Source organism: Somniosus microcephalus, chromosome 4 (genome assembly GCF_052327205.1).
Source record: "Somniosus microcephalus isolate GS21.2 chromosome 4, FLI_Smic_1.0, whole genome shotgun sequence".
Taxonomy (NCBI): Eukaryota; Metazoa; Chordata; class Chondrichthyes; order Squaliformes; family Somniosidae; genus Somniosus; species Somniosus microcephalus.
The window spans coordinates 176,949,915-176,969,205 of record NC_140990.1 but is presented as its reverse complement, the minus strand read 5'-3'; the positions used below and the strand labels follow the sequence as shown (position 1 = coordinate 176,969,205).

Sequence of the window (19,291 nt, the reverse complement as noted above, 5' to 3'; positions counted from 1 at the left end):
TTTAACCATCTTAAACACCTCGATCAGATCACCCCTTAATCTTCTTTATTCGAGGGAATACAAGAGGATATGCAAGCTGTCCTCATAATTTAACCCCTTTAGCCCCGGTATCATTCTGGTGAATCTGCGCTGCCAAGGCCCGTCTATCCTTCCTGAGGTGGGGTGCCCAGAACTGAATGCAGTACACTGAATGAGGCCTAACCAGAGCTTTATATAACTATAATATAACTTCAGTGAGGTTTGGTACAAGAAATGGGGGCACTGTGACACTTTCAAAAAAAGAGATTTATTAGAAAGCACAATAAGGTTAACGGACCCAAGCGAATGACAATATTTGTAAAGGTCGTACAGTTACTGCAATCCGAGCACAAGATCTGACTGGCTTAAAGCACCATCAATGGTCTTCCGCTTTACTTCACTCCAGTGCTGCAGGACAGAAACTATGTGTTCCTTACACCTCAGCCATCAATTCAGTGTGCGAGCACGTCAAAAAAAAACACACAGGTCTTCAAGAGAGGGAGGAAAGGGGAGGAAATTGGAGGCAGAACACATGGTGTGATGCGGTTAGAAACTGAAATTACACCCATAGACCTGGTCACGGCCACTATTTGCATGTAATCCTGGACAATTTTTTTTATTAATTCATTCATGGGATGTGGGCGTCACTGGCAAGGCCAGCATTTATTGCCCATCCTTAACTGCCCTTGAGAAGGTGGTGGTAAACCGCCTTCTTGAACCGCAGCAGTCGGTGTGGTGAAGGTACTCCCACAGTGCTGTTAGGGAAGGAGTTCCAGGATTTTGATCCAGCGACGATGAAGGAATGGCGATATACTTCCAGGTCAGGATGGTGCATGACTTGATGGGGAACTTGGGAGGTGGTGGTGTTCCCATGCGCCTGCTGCCCTTGTCTATCTAGGTGGAAGAGGTCGCGGGTTTTGGAGGTGCTGCCGAAGAAGCCTTGGGTCAAGGCATTTTAATAAGCTATTGAGAAGATCGCAGACATGAGTCTAGGTTCGGAATGGTCATGGCCCTGTGGGTAGTGGAGTGGGCCCAGGGGCCGTGTAGCCTGGTTCTGCTCCTACTGTGTTCTAATTCTGTGTTAGATTTCAGGAGATGGTTTTATTCCTGTTCCTGGCTGGGGTGGAGATCGCCTTTACAGAAGGTAAATACTGTAGAAAATATAGGGACAGAGTGATCTCCTGGAAGAATTTCGATCGCCTAGGTGGGTCGGAGAGGAATTTCCCAGATTTTTTCTCCCAAATTGGCCATTGGGTCTTTTATCTGGTTTTTCGCCTCTCCCGGGAGATCACATGGGTTCGGGTGGATGCAGAGTGATAGAAGATTTGAGGTTAGGATCAGATCAGCCATGATCTTATTGAATGGTGGAGCAGGCTCGAGGTGCCGATTGGCCTACTCCAGCTCCTATTTCTCATGTTCTTATGTAATTCCCGCACAGTGAACTGTCTGAGAAATCTCAGCATCAATGGATTGAATCAGTCAATCCCGGTAATCCATTCCACCATATTACCAATGCCAACCGTAGGGAGTTATTTGGGCCTGGTGAGCAGTCAATTTGAAGTGGCTGGGGTCAATGTAGGCAAATAGAAAGAAAGAATTTTCCAATAGATTACACTTTTGTATGTTTTAGTGCTTCCATCAGGCGGGGAAGCACAACCCATTGAACTAAGTATGATCAGATTCCTTCGAGTGCAGATGTGGAACCAACCATTTCCTGTCTCTAGAGGCATAACTTTGTTTAACTGTTGTATTCTATAATGTACTCGGGGTAGATCTGGTGTTTCTCAAATATGACGAATATAGATGGGTTGGAGATGTTGTCAACGCAACTGTCGTAGAATCTGGTCTTCGTGCCGTCTACTAAGGGTGGTCGGAGATAAGATGAGCTTCCTTTCACAAACTGCCCCACCAAAACCCGAGCAACAAACATGGTCATCATGTTTTGCCCGGATCGGCAGTAATTATGGGAATAGGACGAATCCCTGGCAAAGTAACTTCCTAAAGAAAGAAAGAAGTTGCATTTATATGGCGCCTTTCACAATCCAAAAAGCTTTACAGCCAATTAAGTACTTTTGTAAAGTGTTATCATTGTTGTAATGCAGGAAACGCAGCAGCCAATTTGCGCACAGAAAGGTCCCACAAACAGCAACGTGACAATGACCAGATAATCTGTTTCAGTGATGTTGGTTGAGGGATAAATATTGGCCAGGACACTAGGGAGAACTCCCCTGCTCTTTTTGATCAGGTACCTTCAAGGATCTTTGTGGGGTTTTTTACGTCCACCTGAGAGAGCAGTCGGGGCCTCAGTTTAACGTCTCATCCGAAAGACGGCATCTCCGACAGTGCAGCACTGCACTGGAGTGTCAGCCTGGATTATATGCTCAGGTCTCTGGATTGGGGCTGAAAGGAAAGAGCTCTGTGTATGTTACCAAGATCAGGGAGTTTATCTCAAAGTAGAGCTTACAGTATGTTACAGTCACCATTTCAGTTACAGCATGCAACAACTGCATTCCTCACGTGTAATGCAAGTTCCTTCAAGGATCTTGGTGGGACTTTTTAATGTCCATCTGAGAGGGCAGAAGGGGCCTCGGTTTAACATCCCAACTGAAAGATGGCACCTCTGACAGTGCAGCACTCCCTCAGTACTGCACTGGAGAGTCAGCCTAGGTTTTTGTGCTTAAGTCTCTATAACAGGACTTTAACCCACAACCTTCTGACCCTGAGGCGAGAGTGCTACCCACTGAGCCACAGTTACCTCATTGCAATACAGTTAGATCAAATCTGACTACCACAAGCCAGGAAAGCAGCTGTTTTGAAAATCCGCAGGTACCTTTCCCATAAGAAGTTCCATTAGCCCCGCAGATCCTCCAGTCAAAGTTCTGCTGGCAGATGGCGTCAATAATTGAGGCGTTTGTGCCATGGAAAAGCTGCTTCTCATTCACATCCTTGCCACTGTTGTTCTTCTTCATCTGTTCCTTCTGCCTGACTCAGAAATACAAGCACAACAGACGTGACATCACCGCACTGACAGACAGCCACCGAGAGAAGCACACTCACTACTACACTCTCACTGCGCTTCACCGATGAACCATTTATAAACGACCACTGACATCCTCACACTTTGGGGGCCTGGGTCGTACAGACCGGGGAGCTCCCAGGTTCCTTGTCGGTGTTGAAGGGGGCACTACACTCGCCTCAGTGTCCGCTGCTCAGGGAGGACGGAGAAACACAAGGTTTCTGCTACTGCCGATTACTGGCTGGTAATCCCTGTTGGACTGGGTCGGGTTAGGACAGGTTCAGGACAGGACAGTGTCAGGTTAGGACCAGGTCAGGTTAGCACAGGGTTGGGCCCGGGTCTCGTGCCCTTCAAATATCCTGCTGACATGCACTGTCAAGATTCACAGGAAGAATGGCTGTTCAGCCAAGTTGCCAGAAGGGAGCCTGCACCCAAGAAACTGCACTCCACCCCCCACCAGAATGAATCAGCCCTTTGGGACAGGTGGGAAGAAAACAGATAATAAAAGAAGAATGTACAGCTTACAAACCATTGAAAGACTTCCCACAGGGCCAGGTTTTGGATTCGTTCAATTTTCCGGATCTCACTGTTCCTCATAGTCCGCTGAAAGAGGGACTGCACCTGTTTATATTCCTCCGAAGACTTGAGCACTGGAACAAGCTGCAGAGAGATGGTTATCAGCCACAGCCACAGAGCAACAGGTAATCTAAACACATTCAAATACAGCAAGGTTGAAATCATGCCAAGAATCAACTCCAGCTTGTTTCCATTACAATATTGTTCGGTGTAAACATATTAACTTTCCCCATGTAAAGTCTATTGGGATTGTGCTCTTGTCCTGCTCGATCAGGTGACCATGCTGCATAATTAATGTGGTTCCACACTCCACCTGGATTAAACAGCCTTCCTTGACCAAAATATAGCACATGCCAATGCTCCTGATTGCTCTGAGCCTACATGTCTCTTTGCCTCATGAATCTCCAGCGCTACACAAATCCCAACTTATCCAGAACTCCAGCCCAACAACCCTCTGAGATCTCTCCTCCAATTCAGACTTCCTTCGCTCCACCATTGGCGGCCATGCCTTTAGCCGTCAAGGCCCTAAGCTCTGGAATTCCCTCCCTAAACCTCTCCGCTTCTCTCTCCTCCTTTAAGATGCTCCTTAAAACCTACCTCTTTGACCAAGCCTTGGTCACCTGCCCTAATATCTCCTTATAAGAAATTGGAGCAGGAGTAGGCCATTCGACCCCTTGAGCCTGCTTCGCCATTCAATAAGATCATGGCTGATCTTCTACCTCAACTCCACTTTCCTGCACTATCCCCATATCCCTTGATTCCCTTAATATCCAAAAATCTATCGATCTCTGTCTTGAATATACTCAATAACTGAACCTCCACAGCCCTCTGGGGTAGAGAATTCCAAAGATTCACTGCCCTCTGAGTGAAGAAATTTCCCCTCATCTCAGTCCTAAATGGCCGACCCCTTATTCTGAGACTGTGACCCCTGGTTCTAGACGCCCCAGCCGGGTGAAACATCCTCCCTGCATCTACCCTGTCAAGCCCTGTAAGAATTTTGTATGTTTCAATGAGATCACCTCTCATTCTTCTAAACTCTAGAGAATATAGGCCTAGTCTACTCAATCTCTCCTCATAGGACAATCCCCCCATCCAAGGAATCAGTCTGGCGAACCTTTGTTGCACTGCCTCTATGGCAAGTATATCCTTCCTTAGGTAAGGAGACCTGTGATATCCGAGTGGTAAGGTCCGAAACTGAGATAAGCGAGATCTTAAGGAACAAAACCCAACTGTTTATTACACGGTGTAGCAGAGAAACATCTCTTACAGGCTGCAAGCAAAACACAGTATTTCTAACTGCACGATGCAAGATGGAGGATTCACCTCTGAGTCATACCCATAATGCAATGCCACATTACCATACTAACTGGTGTACCAGGACATTACCTTAAACACTGGTGAATATGATCCCTTAATCTTTGGCTCCATCTGGTGGATAACTTAAACATTACATCCCAGATTACTATAAGACCAAAACTGTATACAATACTCCAGGTGTGGTTGATGCGCTATCAATTACTCATAAAAGACTGAGAGTTAAGAGAGTAACTAAAGGCTTTTATTAGCAAAGAACAGAGCATGCCTCTCGTGGTTGACTGGGTTCCAAGAAGGCAGGGGGCTGCAGGTCAATCACCTTTATACCTGGGCCTGTGGGTGGAGCCAGCCGAGACATGTTGAGGCATGCATAGGTACAACAGTGTGTAACAACAACAACAACAACAATAACAGTGGTTTACCACAGTGGTCTCACCAGGGCCCTATATAATTGCAGTAAGACGTCTTTACTCTTATACTCAAATCCTCTTGTAATAAAGGCCAACATACCATTTGCTTCCCTAATTGCTTGCTGTACCTGCATGTTAACTTTCAGTGATTCATGTACAAGGACACCCAGGTCCCTCTGAACACCAACATTTCCTAATCTCTCACCATTTAAAAAAAACTCTGTGACGTAATAAAGACTCACTACGCACTTAGTTGTACATAAAGCAAGGCTTTAATTGACTTGTAACAAAACATGGAGGTCTAGTTAGTAGTCACTAGCTTCCTGTTTCCAGATTGTCTCTGGCCAAGTTGGGCCCACGCCCGAGTATTTATACTCCTCGGATGGCGCCCTCAGCTGGCCGTTCAGTAGTACTTCCTGAGTTACTTCTTGTAGAAGTTGTGATTTATGACATTCTTCCTCCCTAAAAGGTTTGGAAGTCCAGTCTTCCTTTAACGGACTAGGCGGACCAAAAATAGCCGTAGTCGTTTAGCTTTCTGCTTGTGACCGGAAGGCACGTCTCCCCGGACTGTGTCCTGGTCCCTGGGTCGCTTGGCCCATACCGGTAAGTCGGTAGAGTCCACGTCGTCTTGATCGTCCTGTGGAGGCCTGGGAATATCATGACTCCGGGTGCGGGTCCCCACAGGCGCAGAGCTGGCCTCATCCTGGGTCGTAGCCGGAGATTGTCCGGCGTCCTGATTTCGGGTGGCCATCCTACGGGGAGCGTTCGGCTCCCCGAGTTGATCCGGTAGCACTGCCGGCAGATCCCTCGATGTCCCAGGTAGGGCGTCATCTTCATAGGGGTGCGGCGTGTTGACATCATCGTCGTGGGATCCTTCATCATTCGGGCCCGTGTGACCGGTTGGGCAGGGAGCCAGATCTCTGAGCGAGACGGTGGACTCCTGGCCATCGGGGTACCGCACGTGCGCATACGTGGGGTTTACCTCCGTTAATTCCACCTCGTCAACGAGAGGGTCGTTCTTGGCAGACCGGACAAACCTCCGGAGTAGCACAGGGCCTGGAGCCACCAACCATGACGGTAGAGATGTCCCATGTGTAGAGCGACGCCGGAATTTGAAGAATCGCTCATGAGGTGTGACATTAGTGGATGTGGAGAGAAGAGACCTGACAGAGTGTAACACGTCGGGGAGCACAGTTTCCCACTGCTGGTCTGGTAGGCTGCGTGACCTCAGTGCCAGACGAACAGCGTTCCAGATGATGGCATTGTATCGTTCAACCTGTCCATTGCCGATTGGGTGATATGGTGTCGTCTTACTCGAGGTGATTCCCCGTTGGGAGAGATAACTTTTAAGTTCACTCAACATAAAGGAGGGACCCCGATCCGTGTGGATAAAATTGGCCGTCCCGCAGAGGGAAAAGACCTGATCGAGGCACTTAATTACCGTAGAGGTAAGCATATTAGGACAGGGGAGGGCAAAGGGAAAGCGTGAATACTTGTCTACCATCGTAAGTAGGTAGGTGTTCCGTGTTGACAAAGGCAATGGCCCTTTAAAGTCTATTCTGAGCCTCTGCATAGGCTGCATTGCATGTATGAGTAAGTCATCTGATGGGCGGAAGAATTGTGGGCCTAGAAATTGAGTTTTGGCTTAGCCAGGGCTTTAGCGCCGGAAGTTAGTGCCGGCGCTAAGTCCCCCTGCGCGCGCCAAAAATTCAGCAGGGCCGCGCCCAAACGGCTGCCGGCGCTACTGAAGGGTCTTTGCGGCGGTAAATCGGCGCTAACTGCCGTTTCGCGCCGCAATTCCGGCGCTGCGGCACCCGATGCGGAGCGGCAGGCTCGGGAAGTGCAGGCCTCCTCCTTCCCTTAAGGAGGAGCTGCCTGCGCCCGATCGCGGCCCGCGAAAATCTTTTAAAAAATGAGCCCGGCACCTCGGACAAGTGCCGGGCTTGCTTCTGTTCCGGGGGGGGGGGGGGGGGGGGGGGGAAGTCCGGGGAGGGAGCTGCGGCCAGGCGGCCGGCGGGAAAGCGGCCGGCCGCCGCGGGGCCTTTAATGCGCCGGCGCAAAGACTCGTAAGACTCTGTTGCCAGAGTCTTAGTTGCGGCTGTCACGGGCGAGGCGGCCGCAACTGAATTTCGGCGCTGGGGCCCGTCGGCATGGCAACCGGGACGCTGCGCACACCGATGACGTCATCGGTGCCGGCGCAGCGCTACCGGTCTACCGCGGCGTAAGGGCCCCAGGCAATTTCGGCGCCGGCGCCAAATGCAGCGCTAGGCCCTCTAGCGCCGCAAAATCGGCGCTAAGGGCACTCAATTTCTAGGCCGTGGTTTCAATTCTGCACAAATCCTACAGGAGGAGCATGTTTTCTTTACGTCCTCCGTTGATAATGGTAGATTTTTGGAGCGTACAAAGTGCAACATACGGGTAACGCCAGGATGGCATAAGTCCATATGCAGATCCGCCAGAGTCGACGTTGACAATCGTAATGTATATACCTTTAAAGGGGGAACTATGTTTTACAGCTCATGTATACTGCAGTACCGGCAGTGACCACACCTGTATATAGCACTGAGTAGTAATCTGTACAGATCAGTTGCAGTGTGAGCCACGTTGAGTAAACACCTGTTGTACCGTTCTCCGCAGTCTGTGTCTTATTATACACGGACGCAACATTGGCGACGAGGCAGGTTCAAACCTACCTGCAACTCTGCATCACCTCCCGGGGATTCGTTCCTGGAGTTCAGTGGATTGGAGGTCAAGGCTAGAGACTCGGGCGTCGACCACGGGCAACCGCCCAGTCATCCAGCAGAGACTCAAGAATTGCAGGGGAGGCTGTCGAGAGCCAGGCTTGGCTTTCCAGTCGAGGTGGTCCAGCGAAACGGGCTGGCAACAGGTAGTGCGCAGACCCTTCCCAGACAGAGCCTAGAGCCCGACCGAGCGGCACAGCAAAGGGCCGAGCAGCGTCGACGGGGGAGAGAGAGAGGGCAGAGCGCACAGGGCGCAGCCGGTGTTCAGGGGCCGAGCGGCGTCGGAGAGAGGGAGAGAGAGACGCGCAGAAACCCGCGAGGCGCCGCCATTGCCACGAGGACCGCTGAGAGCGGCGTTGGCAGCAGCGCAGGAGAAGCGCGCGAAACCTACAGGGCGCCGCCATTGCCATGAGAACCGCCGGGAGCGGCGTTGGCAGCAGTGGGGGAGGAATGAAAGCGCGGGAGACGCCATTTTAAGCCATTGGGAGATGCCATTTTAAGCCATTTTAAACCACACCCAAAATGCCGAAGAGTGGCAGTATCACCGCATTTGACAATGAAGTCGAAGATTGGACTACATATGTCGAATGAATAGAGGTGTACTGCAAGGCAAATGAGGTGTCAGATGACAAGAAAGCGTCGGTATTGTTAAATTTAATGGGTGCAAAGACGTATGGTTTATTACGAAATCTAGTAACCCCAACGAAGCCAATGGAAAAGAGTTTTGAAGACATAGTAACGATACTAAAGGAACATTTAAACCCCACACCGCTGCTGATAGCAGAAAGATTCAAGTTTCACAAACGGAACCAGCATAAGGATGAAAGCAATGCTGATTATTTAACAGAACTGCGCAAACTATCGAAACACTGCCAGTTTGGAGCGGGACTGGCAGATACCTTAAGGGACAAGTTTGTGTGTGGGCTTCAAAGTGAAGGAACCCAGAAACGGCTTTTATCTGAAAAGGACCTTACGCTGGAAAAGGCTTTCAGCATTGCGGTATCATATGAAGCAGCAGCACGGGGCGCTGCAGAGATACAACAGAGACCGCAAGAATATGGCACAAACGAAATGTCATATGGAACAGAGAAGTGCTATCGCTGCGGCAGAACAACACACGACCAGAATGATTGCTGGTTCAAAGACAAAGTGTGCAGACAGTGTGGAAAAGTAGGACACATAGCACGAGTCTGCAGGTCGGGAAAGAAAACCAGCAATAAGAAACCTACCAAAGGAAAGTACAAGAAGGTACATAAGATGACGGAGAATAGTTCAGACGAACAAAAGAGTGATAACGACTCCGAATGCAGGGAACTGAGTGGTCTGAAACTACATAATGTGATCACAACGGAGGATCACCGAACCATTTGGGTCACTCTCAAGTTAGCAGGAGTCCAGGTAAAGATGGAATTGGACACAGGATCAGCCCTAACAGTCATAAACCGACGGGACTACGAGTGGCTATTCTCACACATACCCTTGAGAGACACAAAAATTATTTTGAAGACGTACACGGGGCAAAAAGTCTACCCCAAAGGAAAAATAAGGGTGACCGTTATATATAACGGTAAGGAAACACCAAAACTAGACCTGTATGTATTGCAAGATGGAGGACCACCATTACTGGGACGTGAATGGATCCAGAAAATACAACTGGATTGGCATTCCATACAGACACTGACTGTGGCTGACAAAAAGGATGACGACGTCACACCTGGGCGACTGTCAAAGATCCTAACTGATGCGAAAGAAGTGTTCCAGCAAGGACTTGGAACACTAAAAGGCATGACAGCGACGATTAAAATCGAAGAAAACGCAAGCCCAAAATTTTTTACGGCCAGACCGGTACCTTATGCGACCTGCCCAGCCGTCGAAGCAGAGCTGGAGAGTCTGGAACGTTCAGGTGTACTGTCCAAGGTAGACTGGAGCGAGTGGGCTACACCCATCGTCCCTGTGATGAAAAAGTCGTTGAGCAGCACGCCTGGGGAACCAAGGAAGGTTCGCATCTGTGGGGACTTTAAGGTAACAGTGAACCCAGTCCTTCACACCGTACAATATCCACTTCCGCGGATTGAAGATATTTTCGCCTCGCTATATGGAGGGAGACGCTTCACTAAGATTGATCTGGCCCAGGCGTATCTGCAAATGGAGGTAGAAGAAGCATCAAAAAAATACCTCACAATCAACACCCATAAAGGTCTCTACCAAAACAACCGGCTGGTATTCGGGGTAGCATCAGCTCCGGCTATTTGGCAGAGGGCAATGGAACAAGTCCTGCAAGGGATCCCCGGGACCCAGTGTTATTTGGACGACATCCTGGTCACGGGCGAAAATGACAATGATCACCTTGCCAACCTGGAGCAGGTGCTCACTAGATTGCAGGAATATGGGCTCCGAGCTAACCGCCCCAAATGCGAGTTTTTTAGAAAACAGATCTCGTATTGTGGCCACGTTATCGATAAAGAGGGGTTACATAAGTCCCCAGAGAAGATTGAGGCAGTAGTCAAGGCTCCAGCACCGGAAAATGTGTCACAACTGAGGTCGTTCCTCGGGCTGGTAAACTACTACCATAAGTTCTTGCCAAATTTGTCTACAATACTACACCCACTGAACACCCTACTGCAAACTGGGGTGCCATGGAAGTGGAGTGACGAATGTAGACGAGCTTTCCAGAAGAGCAAAACACTAATCACATCGAAAGAGGTATTGGCCCATTACAACCCAGCATTACCAATTCGGTTGGCATGTGATGCATCACCCTACGGCATTGGAGCGGTGCTGTCGCACAAATTCTCGGACGGCTCAGAGAGGCCAATAGCCTTCGCGTCACGATCACTAACCTCAGCCAAGCGTAACTACGCCCAGATTGACAGGGAGGCCCTCAGCCTAGTGTGGGGAGTGAAAAAGTTCAATCACTATCTGCACGGGCAGAAATTCACCTTGCTGACTGATCACCAGCCTCTTGTCTCCATTTTTAATCCGAAGAAGGGCGTTCCGGTGATGACTGCGCAACGACTACAAAGATGGTCACTTTTTCTAGGGGCGCACCACTATGAGATTGAATATAAGGGCACGAAACAGCATGGAAATGCTGATGGGCTATCACGCCTGCCACTGCCTACTGCGGAGGAAGCACCAGCAGTGGATCCTGTCGAAATATTCCGAATACCTACCGGTAACTAACGCTTGTATCGAAAAGGAGACCCGAAATGACCCGACACTGTCTCGGGTATATGATTTGACGGTGAAGGGATGGCCAGCACATGGCGACTCACTGTTGCCAGCATTCTTGACAAGGAGAGAACAGCTGTCAGTGTGCCGGGGGACCTTGATGTGTGGATCCCGAGTGGTAATTCCACCCAAGTTAAGGGATAGAGTGCTCAATGAGCTTCATGAGGGTCATCTGGGAGGGGTAAAAATGAAAAGCCTAGCCAGGGCTTATGTGTGGTGGCCGGGAATCGATAAACAAATCGAGGACCTGACCAAGAGCTGCTCAGGATGCCAGAAAGTCCAAAATGCACCACCACAGGCCCCTCTACGCCCATGGGAGTGGCCCTCATCTCCATGGCAACGGGTGCATATTGATTTTGCTGGTCCATTCATGGACTCAATGTTTTTAATAGCCGTGGATGCGCACTCGAAATGGCCTGAGGTCATCAAAATGTCCTCCACCACCACGGAGAAAACTATTGCAGTCCTATGGACCATTTTTGCCAGGAATGGCTTGCCAGAACAGATTTGCTCCGACAACGGACCACAGTTTGTGTCCGAAGAGTTCCGGAGGTTCTTGAAAAAGAATGGGGTAAGGCATTACACATCCGCCCCGTATCATCCAGCCACAAATGGATTGGCTGAGAGGTTCGTACAAACCTTTAAGAAGGCAATAAAGGCTATGTACAATGACAACATTCCGCTGCAGCACAAGGTGGACAATTTCCTGTTCGCCTACCGGAATGCGACACATGCAGTCACCAACCAGGCCCCAGCCATGATGTTCTTTAACCGAAGGTTAAGATCTCGCCTGGATTTGCTCAGACCAAACGTACGAAGAGATGTTGAGAGTAAGCAATTCCAGCACATCCATGAGAAGCCAACAAGGAGCTTCAATGTAGGGCAACCAGTCTTGGCCCGCGACTACCGAACAGAAAAATGGCAGCCAGGAACGATATGCACACGGCAGGGCCCACTAATGTACACAGTGGACGTTGGGGAGAGCATCGTGAGACGCCATGCTGACCAGATCCTAGAGTCACAGGAACAAGTCAACCCCATGCCTCGCCCATACGTACCTGGTGATGAACCCGACGTACAGGTCGCATCTACCCCAGAAACAGTAGCATCGGAAGCTAATGAACCAACCGACGACAGGGGGCCAGAATCGCCTCCGCACCAAGAGCAAGACACTCGGGAAAGGCTCAGGAAGCCTCTCCAAAGACTGAATATATAAATAGACTATTTTCAGCTAATGTTGCATGTTAAAAGTGTTAATTGTAATTAGTTTGATATTTAATTGTTAAATGAGTGTTATGGTACTGTTAATCTAAAAGGGGAGGAATTGTAATGTGTATACCTTTAAGGGGGGAACTATGTTTTACAGCTCATGTATACTGCAGTACCGGCAGTGACCACACCTGTATATAGCACTGAGTAGTAATCTGTACAGATCAGTTGCAGTGTGAGCCACGTTGAGTAAACACCTGTTGTACCGTTCTCCGCAGTCTGTGTCTTATTATACACGGACACAACAACATTGAAAAGCAAAATGCCCGTGTGAAGGTATCTGGGGCCACATTCTGTTTGTCGGGTCAGTAACAGATAGTATATCCAAAGGCAGCCAGCTCCATCCTCTAGAGTTGAATTTTATTATTTTTGATTTTCGTGCACTTCCGGTTATCCAACATGAAGGCCACGGAGCGCTGGTCAGTTATGAGCATGAAATGACGCCGAGCAAGAAAATGATTCATTGGCGTACAGCCTCGATGATGGCTGTAGCCTCCTTCTCGACGGGGCGGGTAATGGAGCTCGCTACCCTGTAAGGTTCTGGATAGGAATGCCACAGGTCGACCACCTTGATTCAAGGTAGCCGAGATCGCCACCTCCGATGCATCGCATTCGACCACAAAAGGAAGGTTTTCATCAATGGAGCGAAGCGTGGCTTTCTCCAGCTGTCGTTTGAGGAGGTTGAAGGTAGAAATAGCCGTTGCTTCCAATGGAAAAGACTTCGCATGAAGCAGGGGCTGTATTTTATCGGAGAAGTGAGGTAGCCACTTTGCGTAATAAGCAAACATGCCAAGTGCCCGACGAAGAGAGCCGAGATTTGTAGGGGGAGGGAGCTCCTGAAGTGGACGAAGTCGCTCTGGGTCCGGTTTAATAACACCGTTGCCCATCCAGTAGCCGAGAATGTTCACTGATGGCACCGATTTCACTGATTTGGATTCGTTTAACGTTAAGTGGCGACGACGGAGAACGTCAAAAAATCTCTGAAGATTGGCGTCATGCTCCTTTTGATCATGGCCGGCAATAGTGATATTGTCTAAATACAGAAAGGTATCCGTCAAGTTCTCTTGCCGGACTAGGCCATCCATTGCCCGTTGGAAGACGGCCACCCCATTGGTGGCCCCAAATGGAAGGCAACGAAACTGATAAAGCCGACCATTGGCCTCAAAGGCCGTATACTTTTTGTCAGAGTCTTTCAGCGGTACCTGATGGTACGTGCTCTTTAAATCGAAGGTTGAAAATACCTTGTATTTGGCAAGGTTGTTGACCATGTCATCTATGCGTGGTAGCGGGTAGGCATCCAGATCGGTATATTGATCAATAGTCTGCGAATAATCAATACACAGACGTTTCTTATGTTGTTTTAAAGGGTTTTTCACAACGACGACTTGAGCCCGCCAGGGAGATGAACACGGCTCGATAATACCGTCAGCCAAAAGGCGAGAGATTTCTGCCTCGATAAATGCTCGGTCATCTTGGCTAATGCGCCGCGATTTGGTGGCTATGGGTTTACAGCGGGGGGAGAGATTGGCAAATAGGGAGGGCTCACCGAGTAAGGCCGCCGAGAGCGCACAAAACGGCACCTTAGAAATGGTAAGCTCCGGCTTCAACCCTCCAAACTCAAAAGTAAGTATTTTGTGCTGCTTCTGGAAGTCCTGTCCCAGAAGCACATCGCTGCATAAGTTTTTGAGTACTCCGAGCCGGGTGGAGGGATACGTGCGACCATTGAGGATGAGGTTGACAAGACAGAAGCCAGAAGAATTGGTGGTCAGAGTCGTCAGAGCCATTGCAATCTCCCTGTCTAAGGGATAAATGCGCAGTTTTAACCTGCTGACAGCCCGCTTACTAATGAAGCTGTCAGAGCTGCAGGAGTCGATTAGCATACTTAGAGTGTGCCCATTTACTGAAACCTTCATAGCTGCATGGGATAAACTTTGGGGAAAAACAGCTGTGATGGGAGGAGGGGTAATTTTTCCTTCGGCAGCTGTAGCCTTAGCAGTGGTTCTTGGGAGAGGAGCAGCTCCATAGATAGCAGCTGTGAAGCTAACAGGAGCTCTCGACCGGTATACTTTAGAGGAGCGGCCTTTCTTGTTAGCAGAGGCCCGTGAATGGCATACCTTGGAAAAGTGTCCTTTCTTGCTGCAATGATTGCAGGTCGCATTGCGAGCTGGGCAAAATGTTCTGTAATGGAACGCACTTCCACAAAAGAAACACTTTCTTCCTGATTGCCAGGATGCTGCTAGGGCGGGGTCGCCATCAGCAAAAGCCTCTAGGGTAGGGTCGTCGTCCATTAGAGTAGAGTCATCATCAGCGGGGGCATCCACCCGAGACCTATCGAAAGACTTATTAAAGGTGATAGCCGCCACCCATGCACGTGGTGGGAAATAAGTGTCTGCATTCTTCTTGGCCAAGTCCAGGGAACGCGCCTGGTCATAAGCAGCCTGTAAATTGAGGGTTTTATTTTCCAGCAGGCGCTGACGTATAAAAGGGGACGCAATCCCATTGATAAAGAAATCGCGGATTAGTTCCTCTTGATACTGTTCAGCTGTAACCGCTTTAAGGTTACAATCTTTGCTGAGCCTGCGAAGTTTCTGGAGGAATTCATCAAGTGATTCCCCAGGCTGCTGCCGAGTTGTGGCCAGTAGGTGTCGAGCAAAGATTTCATTCGGGGACTTGACATATAACTGCTGTAAAATTTGGATAGCAGCGTTGTAGTCTATACAGTCCTCAATATAATCATACACGAGGGGATACGTAGTTAATAAGCATTCGTAACTTATTAGGGGCATCCGCCCCACATTCTTCAAGAAAGTTGCTAAAGGTACGAAACCAATGCTTCCATACCTTCGCTGCCACAGGTGCATTCGGGTCCAGGTCGAGACGAGCGGGTCTAAGGAGTTTTTCCATGATGGATCAGTTTCTTGCCCAAGTCCCTTTCTGCGGTTCGAGTTGCAGCTGGTTGTTCTGAATCACCCAAGGCGTGGAGACGATAACAAGTCAATTAAATTGACGTAATAAAGACTCACTACGCACTTGGTTGTACATAAAGCAAGGCTTTAATCGACTTGTAACAAAACATGGAGGTCTAGTTAGTAGTCACTAGCTTCCTGTTTCCAGATTGTCTCTGGCCAAGTTGGGCCCACGCCCGAGTATTTATACTCCTCGGACGGCGCCCTCAGCTGGCCGGTCAGTAGTACTTCCTGAGTTACTTCTTGTAGAAGTTGCGATTTATGACACTCTGCTTTTCTATTTTTCCTACCGAAGTGGATAACTTCACATTATATTCCATTTGCCTTGTTCTTGCCCACTGTCTATATCCCCTTGCAGTCTCTTTGCATCCTCCTAACGAACCCACCAAGGCCTTGCTCCAGCCGAGTTCCTCAACATCTTCCAACTCTGCGTTGCAGCTTGTACCGTCCACTCTTCCGAGTCCAGACACCTTCAGCCATTATAGCCTCGCCCTCTGGAATTCTCTTCCCAAACCAATCTGCCTTGTGCCATTTCTTTCCACCTTCAAAATCCTCTTCAAAATCTACCTCTTCAATCTACCACCTCCCTTAAACAGACCCATTACTCTGGGTTAGAAGGTTGTGGGATTGAGACTCCAGAGACTTGAGCAAAAAAATCGGAGGTGATGTCTTTCGGATGAGACATTAATCTGAGGCCCTGTCTGCTCTCTCAGGTGGATGTAAAAGATCCCACAGCACTATTCGAAGAACAGTCTTGGCCAAATACTTACTTATCCCTCAACCAGTGCCACTATATACAATATTTAGGAAGGATCGGCAAAAAGGTAGGGGAGGTGGGGTAGCATTGCTGGTAAAGGAGGGGATTAATGCAATGGAAAGGAAGGATATTAACTCGGATGAAACGGAATCTGTATGGGTAGAAATGAGAAATAGCAAGGGGAGGAAAACGTTAGTGGGTGTGATATATAGGCCTCCAAATAGTAATATGGAGGTGAGGGAAGGCATAAAAAGGGAAATTAGAGAAGCGTGCGATAAGAGCACAGCTGTCATCATGGGTGACTTTAATTTACATATTGATTGGACTACCCAAATTAGTAAAAATTCTGAGGAGGAGGAATTCCTGGAATGTTTTCGGGACGGTTATCTGGACCAATATGTCGAGGAGCCGACTCGAGATCAGGCCATTTTAGACTGGGTATTGTGCAATGAGAAGGGACTTATCACCAATCTTCTTGTACGAGGCCCCTTGGGTCAGAGCGATCATAATATGATCGAGCTCTCAGTCGAGATGGAGAGTGAGGAAATTGAATCAGAGACTAAGGTCCAGAACTTAAATAAAGGGAATTACGAGGGTATGAGACGGGAATTGGGTAAGATTGATTGGGTGGTGTTTCTGGGGGGATTGACAGTGGATAGACAATGGCAAGCATTCAAAGATAGAATGGAAGAATTCCAGAACATGTTTATACCGGTTTGGCATAAAAATAAACCTAAAAAGGTGACTCAACCGTGGATAACGAGGGAAATTAGGGACAGCATAAAATCAAAAAAAAGGGCATATCAACTGGCAAAAAAAAGCACCAGACCGGAAGATTGGGGGCAGTACAGGATACAGCAAAAGAGGACAAAGGGATTAATCAGGAAGGGGAAAATAGAATACGAAAGTAAACTTGCAGCAAACATAAAGACAGACTGCAAAAGCTTTTATCGGTATATCAGGAGGAAAAGACTGGTAAAATCCCAAGTCGGTCCCTTGCAGTCTGATTCGGGAGAATATATAATGGAGAATAAGGAAATGGCAGACCAATTAAACTCATACTTTGGTTCTGTATTCACAAAGGAGGACACAAATAACCTCCCAGGAATATCGGCAAACATAGGGACTAATGAGAGGGAGGAGCTGACAGAAATTAGTATCTCTAGGGATATGGTGTTGGGTAAGTTGAGGGGACTGAAGGCCGACAAATCCCCAGGGCCTGATAAACTACATCCTAGGGTACTTAAGGAGGTTGCCCTGGAGATAGCAGATGCTCTAAGGATCATCTTCCGGAACTCCATTGACTCGGGAACAGTACCCGTGGATTGGAGGGTAGCTAATGTTACCCCAATATTTAAAAAGGGGGGTAGAGAGAAAGCAGGGAATTATAGACCAGTAAGCCTTACATCGGTTGTGGGCAAAATGCTAGAGTCCATTATTAAGGATAAAATAGCGGAGCACTTGACAAATGGGGAAAGGATCGGACAGAGTCAACATGGATTTACAAAGGGTAAATCGTGTTTGACTAATCTGCTGGAATTTTTTGAGGAGGTAACTGGTAGAATAGATGGGGGAGAGCCAGTGGATGTGGTGTACCTTGACTTCCAGAAAGCCTTCGATAAGGTTCCACACAAAAGATTATCATGCAAAATTAAGGCTCATGGGATTGGGGGCAAAGTATTAACGTGGATAGAGAACTGGCTGGCGGATAGAAAACAGAGAGTTGGAATAAACGGCTCGTTTTCGGAGTGGCAGGCAGTGACCAGCGGGGTGCCGCAAGGATCTGTCCTGGGACCCCAGCTGTTCACAATATATATAAATGATCTGGATCAGGGAATTGGATGCAATATTTCCAAATTCGCTGACGACACTAAACTAGGAGGAGGGGTGGGCTCTGATGAGGATGTCAGGAGGCTACAGTGTGATTTGGACAGGTTGGGGGAATGGGCGGATACGTGGCAGATGCACTATAATGTGGATAAATGCGAGGTTATCCACTTTGGGGGTAAAAACAGGAGGGTAGATTATTATCTAAATGGCAATAGATTGGGAGATGGGGAAGTGCAGAGGGACCTGGGTGTTCTTGTGCACCAGTCACTGAAGGAGAGCATGCAGGTGCAACAGGCGATTAAGAAGGCAAATGGTATGTTGGCCTTCATATCAAGGGGGTTCGAGTATAGGAATAGGGATACCTTACTACAGCTGTACAAGGTGCTGGTGAGACCGCATCTGGAGTATTGTGTACAGTTTTGGTCGCCCCATCTGCGGAAGGATGTTCTTGCCATGGAAAGAGTGCAACGGCGATTCACCAGGCTGATACCTGGAATGGCGGGAATGACCTACGAAGAGAGATTAAATAGTTTGGGCTTGTACTCACTGGAGTTTAGAAGATTGAGAGGGGATCTCATCGAAACATATAAAATTATGGCAGGCCTGGACAGGCTGAATTCAGAGAGAATGTTTCCAATGGCCGGGGAGCACAGAACCAGGGGCCACAGTCTAAAAATAGCGGGCAAATCATTTAAAACAGAGATGAGGAAGAATTTCTTCACTCAAAGAGTGGTGAGCCTGTGGAATTCCCTGCCACAGAGGGCTGTGAAGGCTAATTCAATAAATATTTTCAAGAGAGAATTGGATATATTTCTGAAGGCTAAGGGGATTAAGGGTTACGGAGAAAAGGCGGGGACGGGGTACTGAACTGGTAAGATCAGCTATGATCTCAGACGAAGATCAGCCATGATCTCATTGAATGGCGGAGCAGGCTCGAAGGGCCGAATGGCCTACTCCTGTTCCTATCTCTATGTATCTATGTATATCAGATTATCTGGTCATCATCACATTGCTGTTTGTGGGAGATTGTTGTGCGCAAATTGGCTGCTTTGTTTCCTAGATTACAACAGTGACTACACTTCAAAAGTACTTATTTAGCTGAAAAGCGCTTTGGGATGCCCTGAGGTCATAAAAGGCGCTATAGAAATGCAAGTCTTTCTTTG

The 19,291-nt window shown here is 48.4% G+C and overlaps 1 protein-coding gene across 1 annotated transcript in view; it reads right to left on the bottom strand.

Moving 5' to 3' along the window:
* Positions 1–267: 267 nt before the first annotated feature.
* The window catches only part of LOC147120013 (protein mono-ADP-ribosyltransferase PARP12-like), a 77,685-nt gene continuing 58,661 nt past the window's right edge, over positions 268–19,291 (bottom strand). Inside the window, 3 exon segments of the mRNA XM_085985504.1 lie at positions 268–2,016; positions 2,849–3,000; positions 3,564–3,694. Coding sequence (XP_085841630.1) covers positions 1,757–2,016; positions 2,849–3,000; positions 3,564–3,694 — 543 coding nt within the window. The 3' untranslated portion in view covers positions 268–1,756.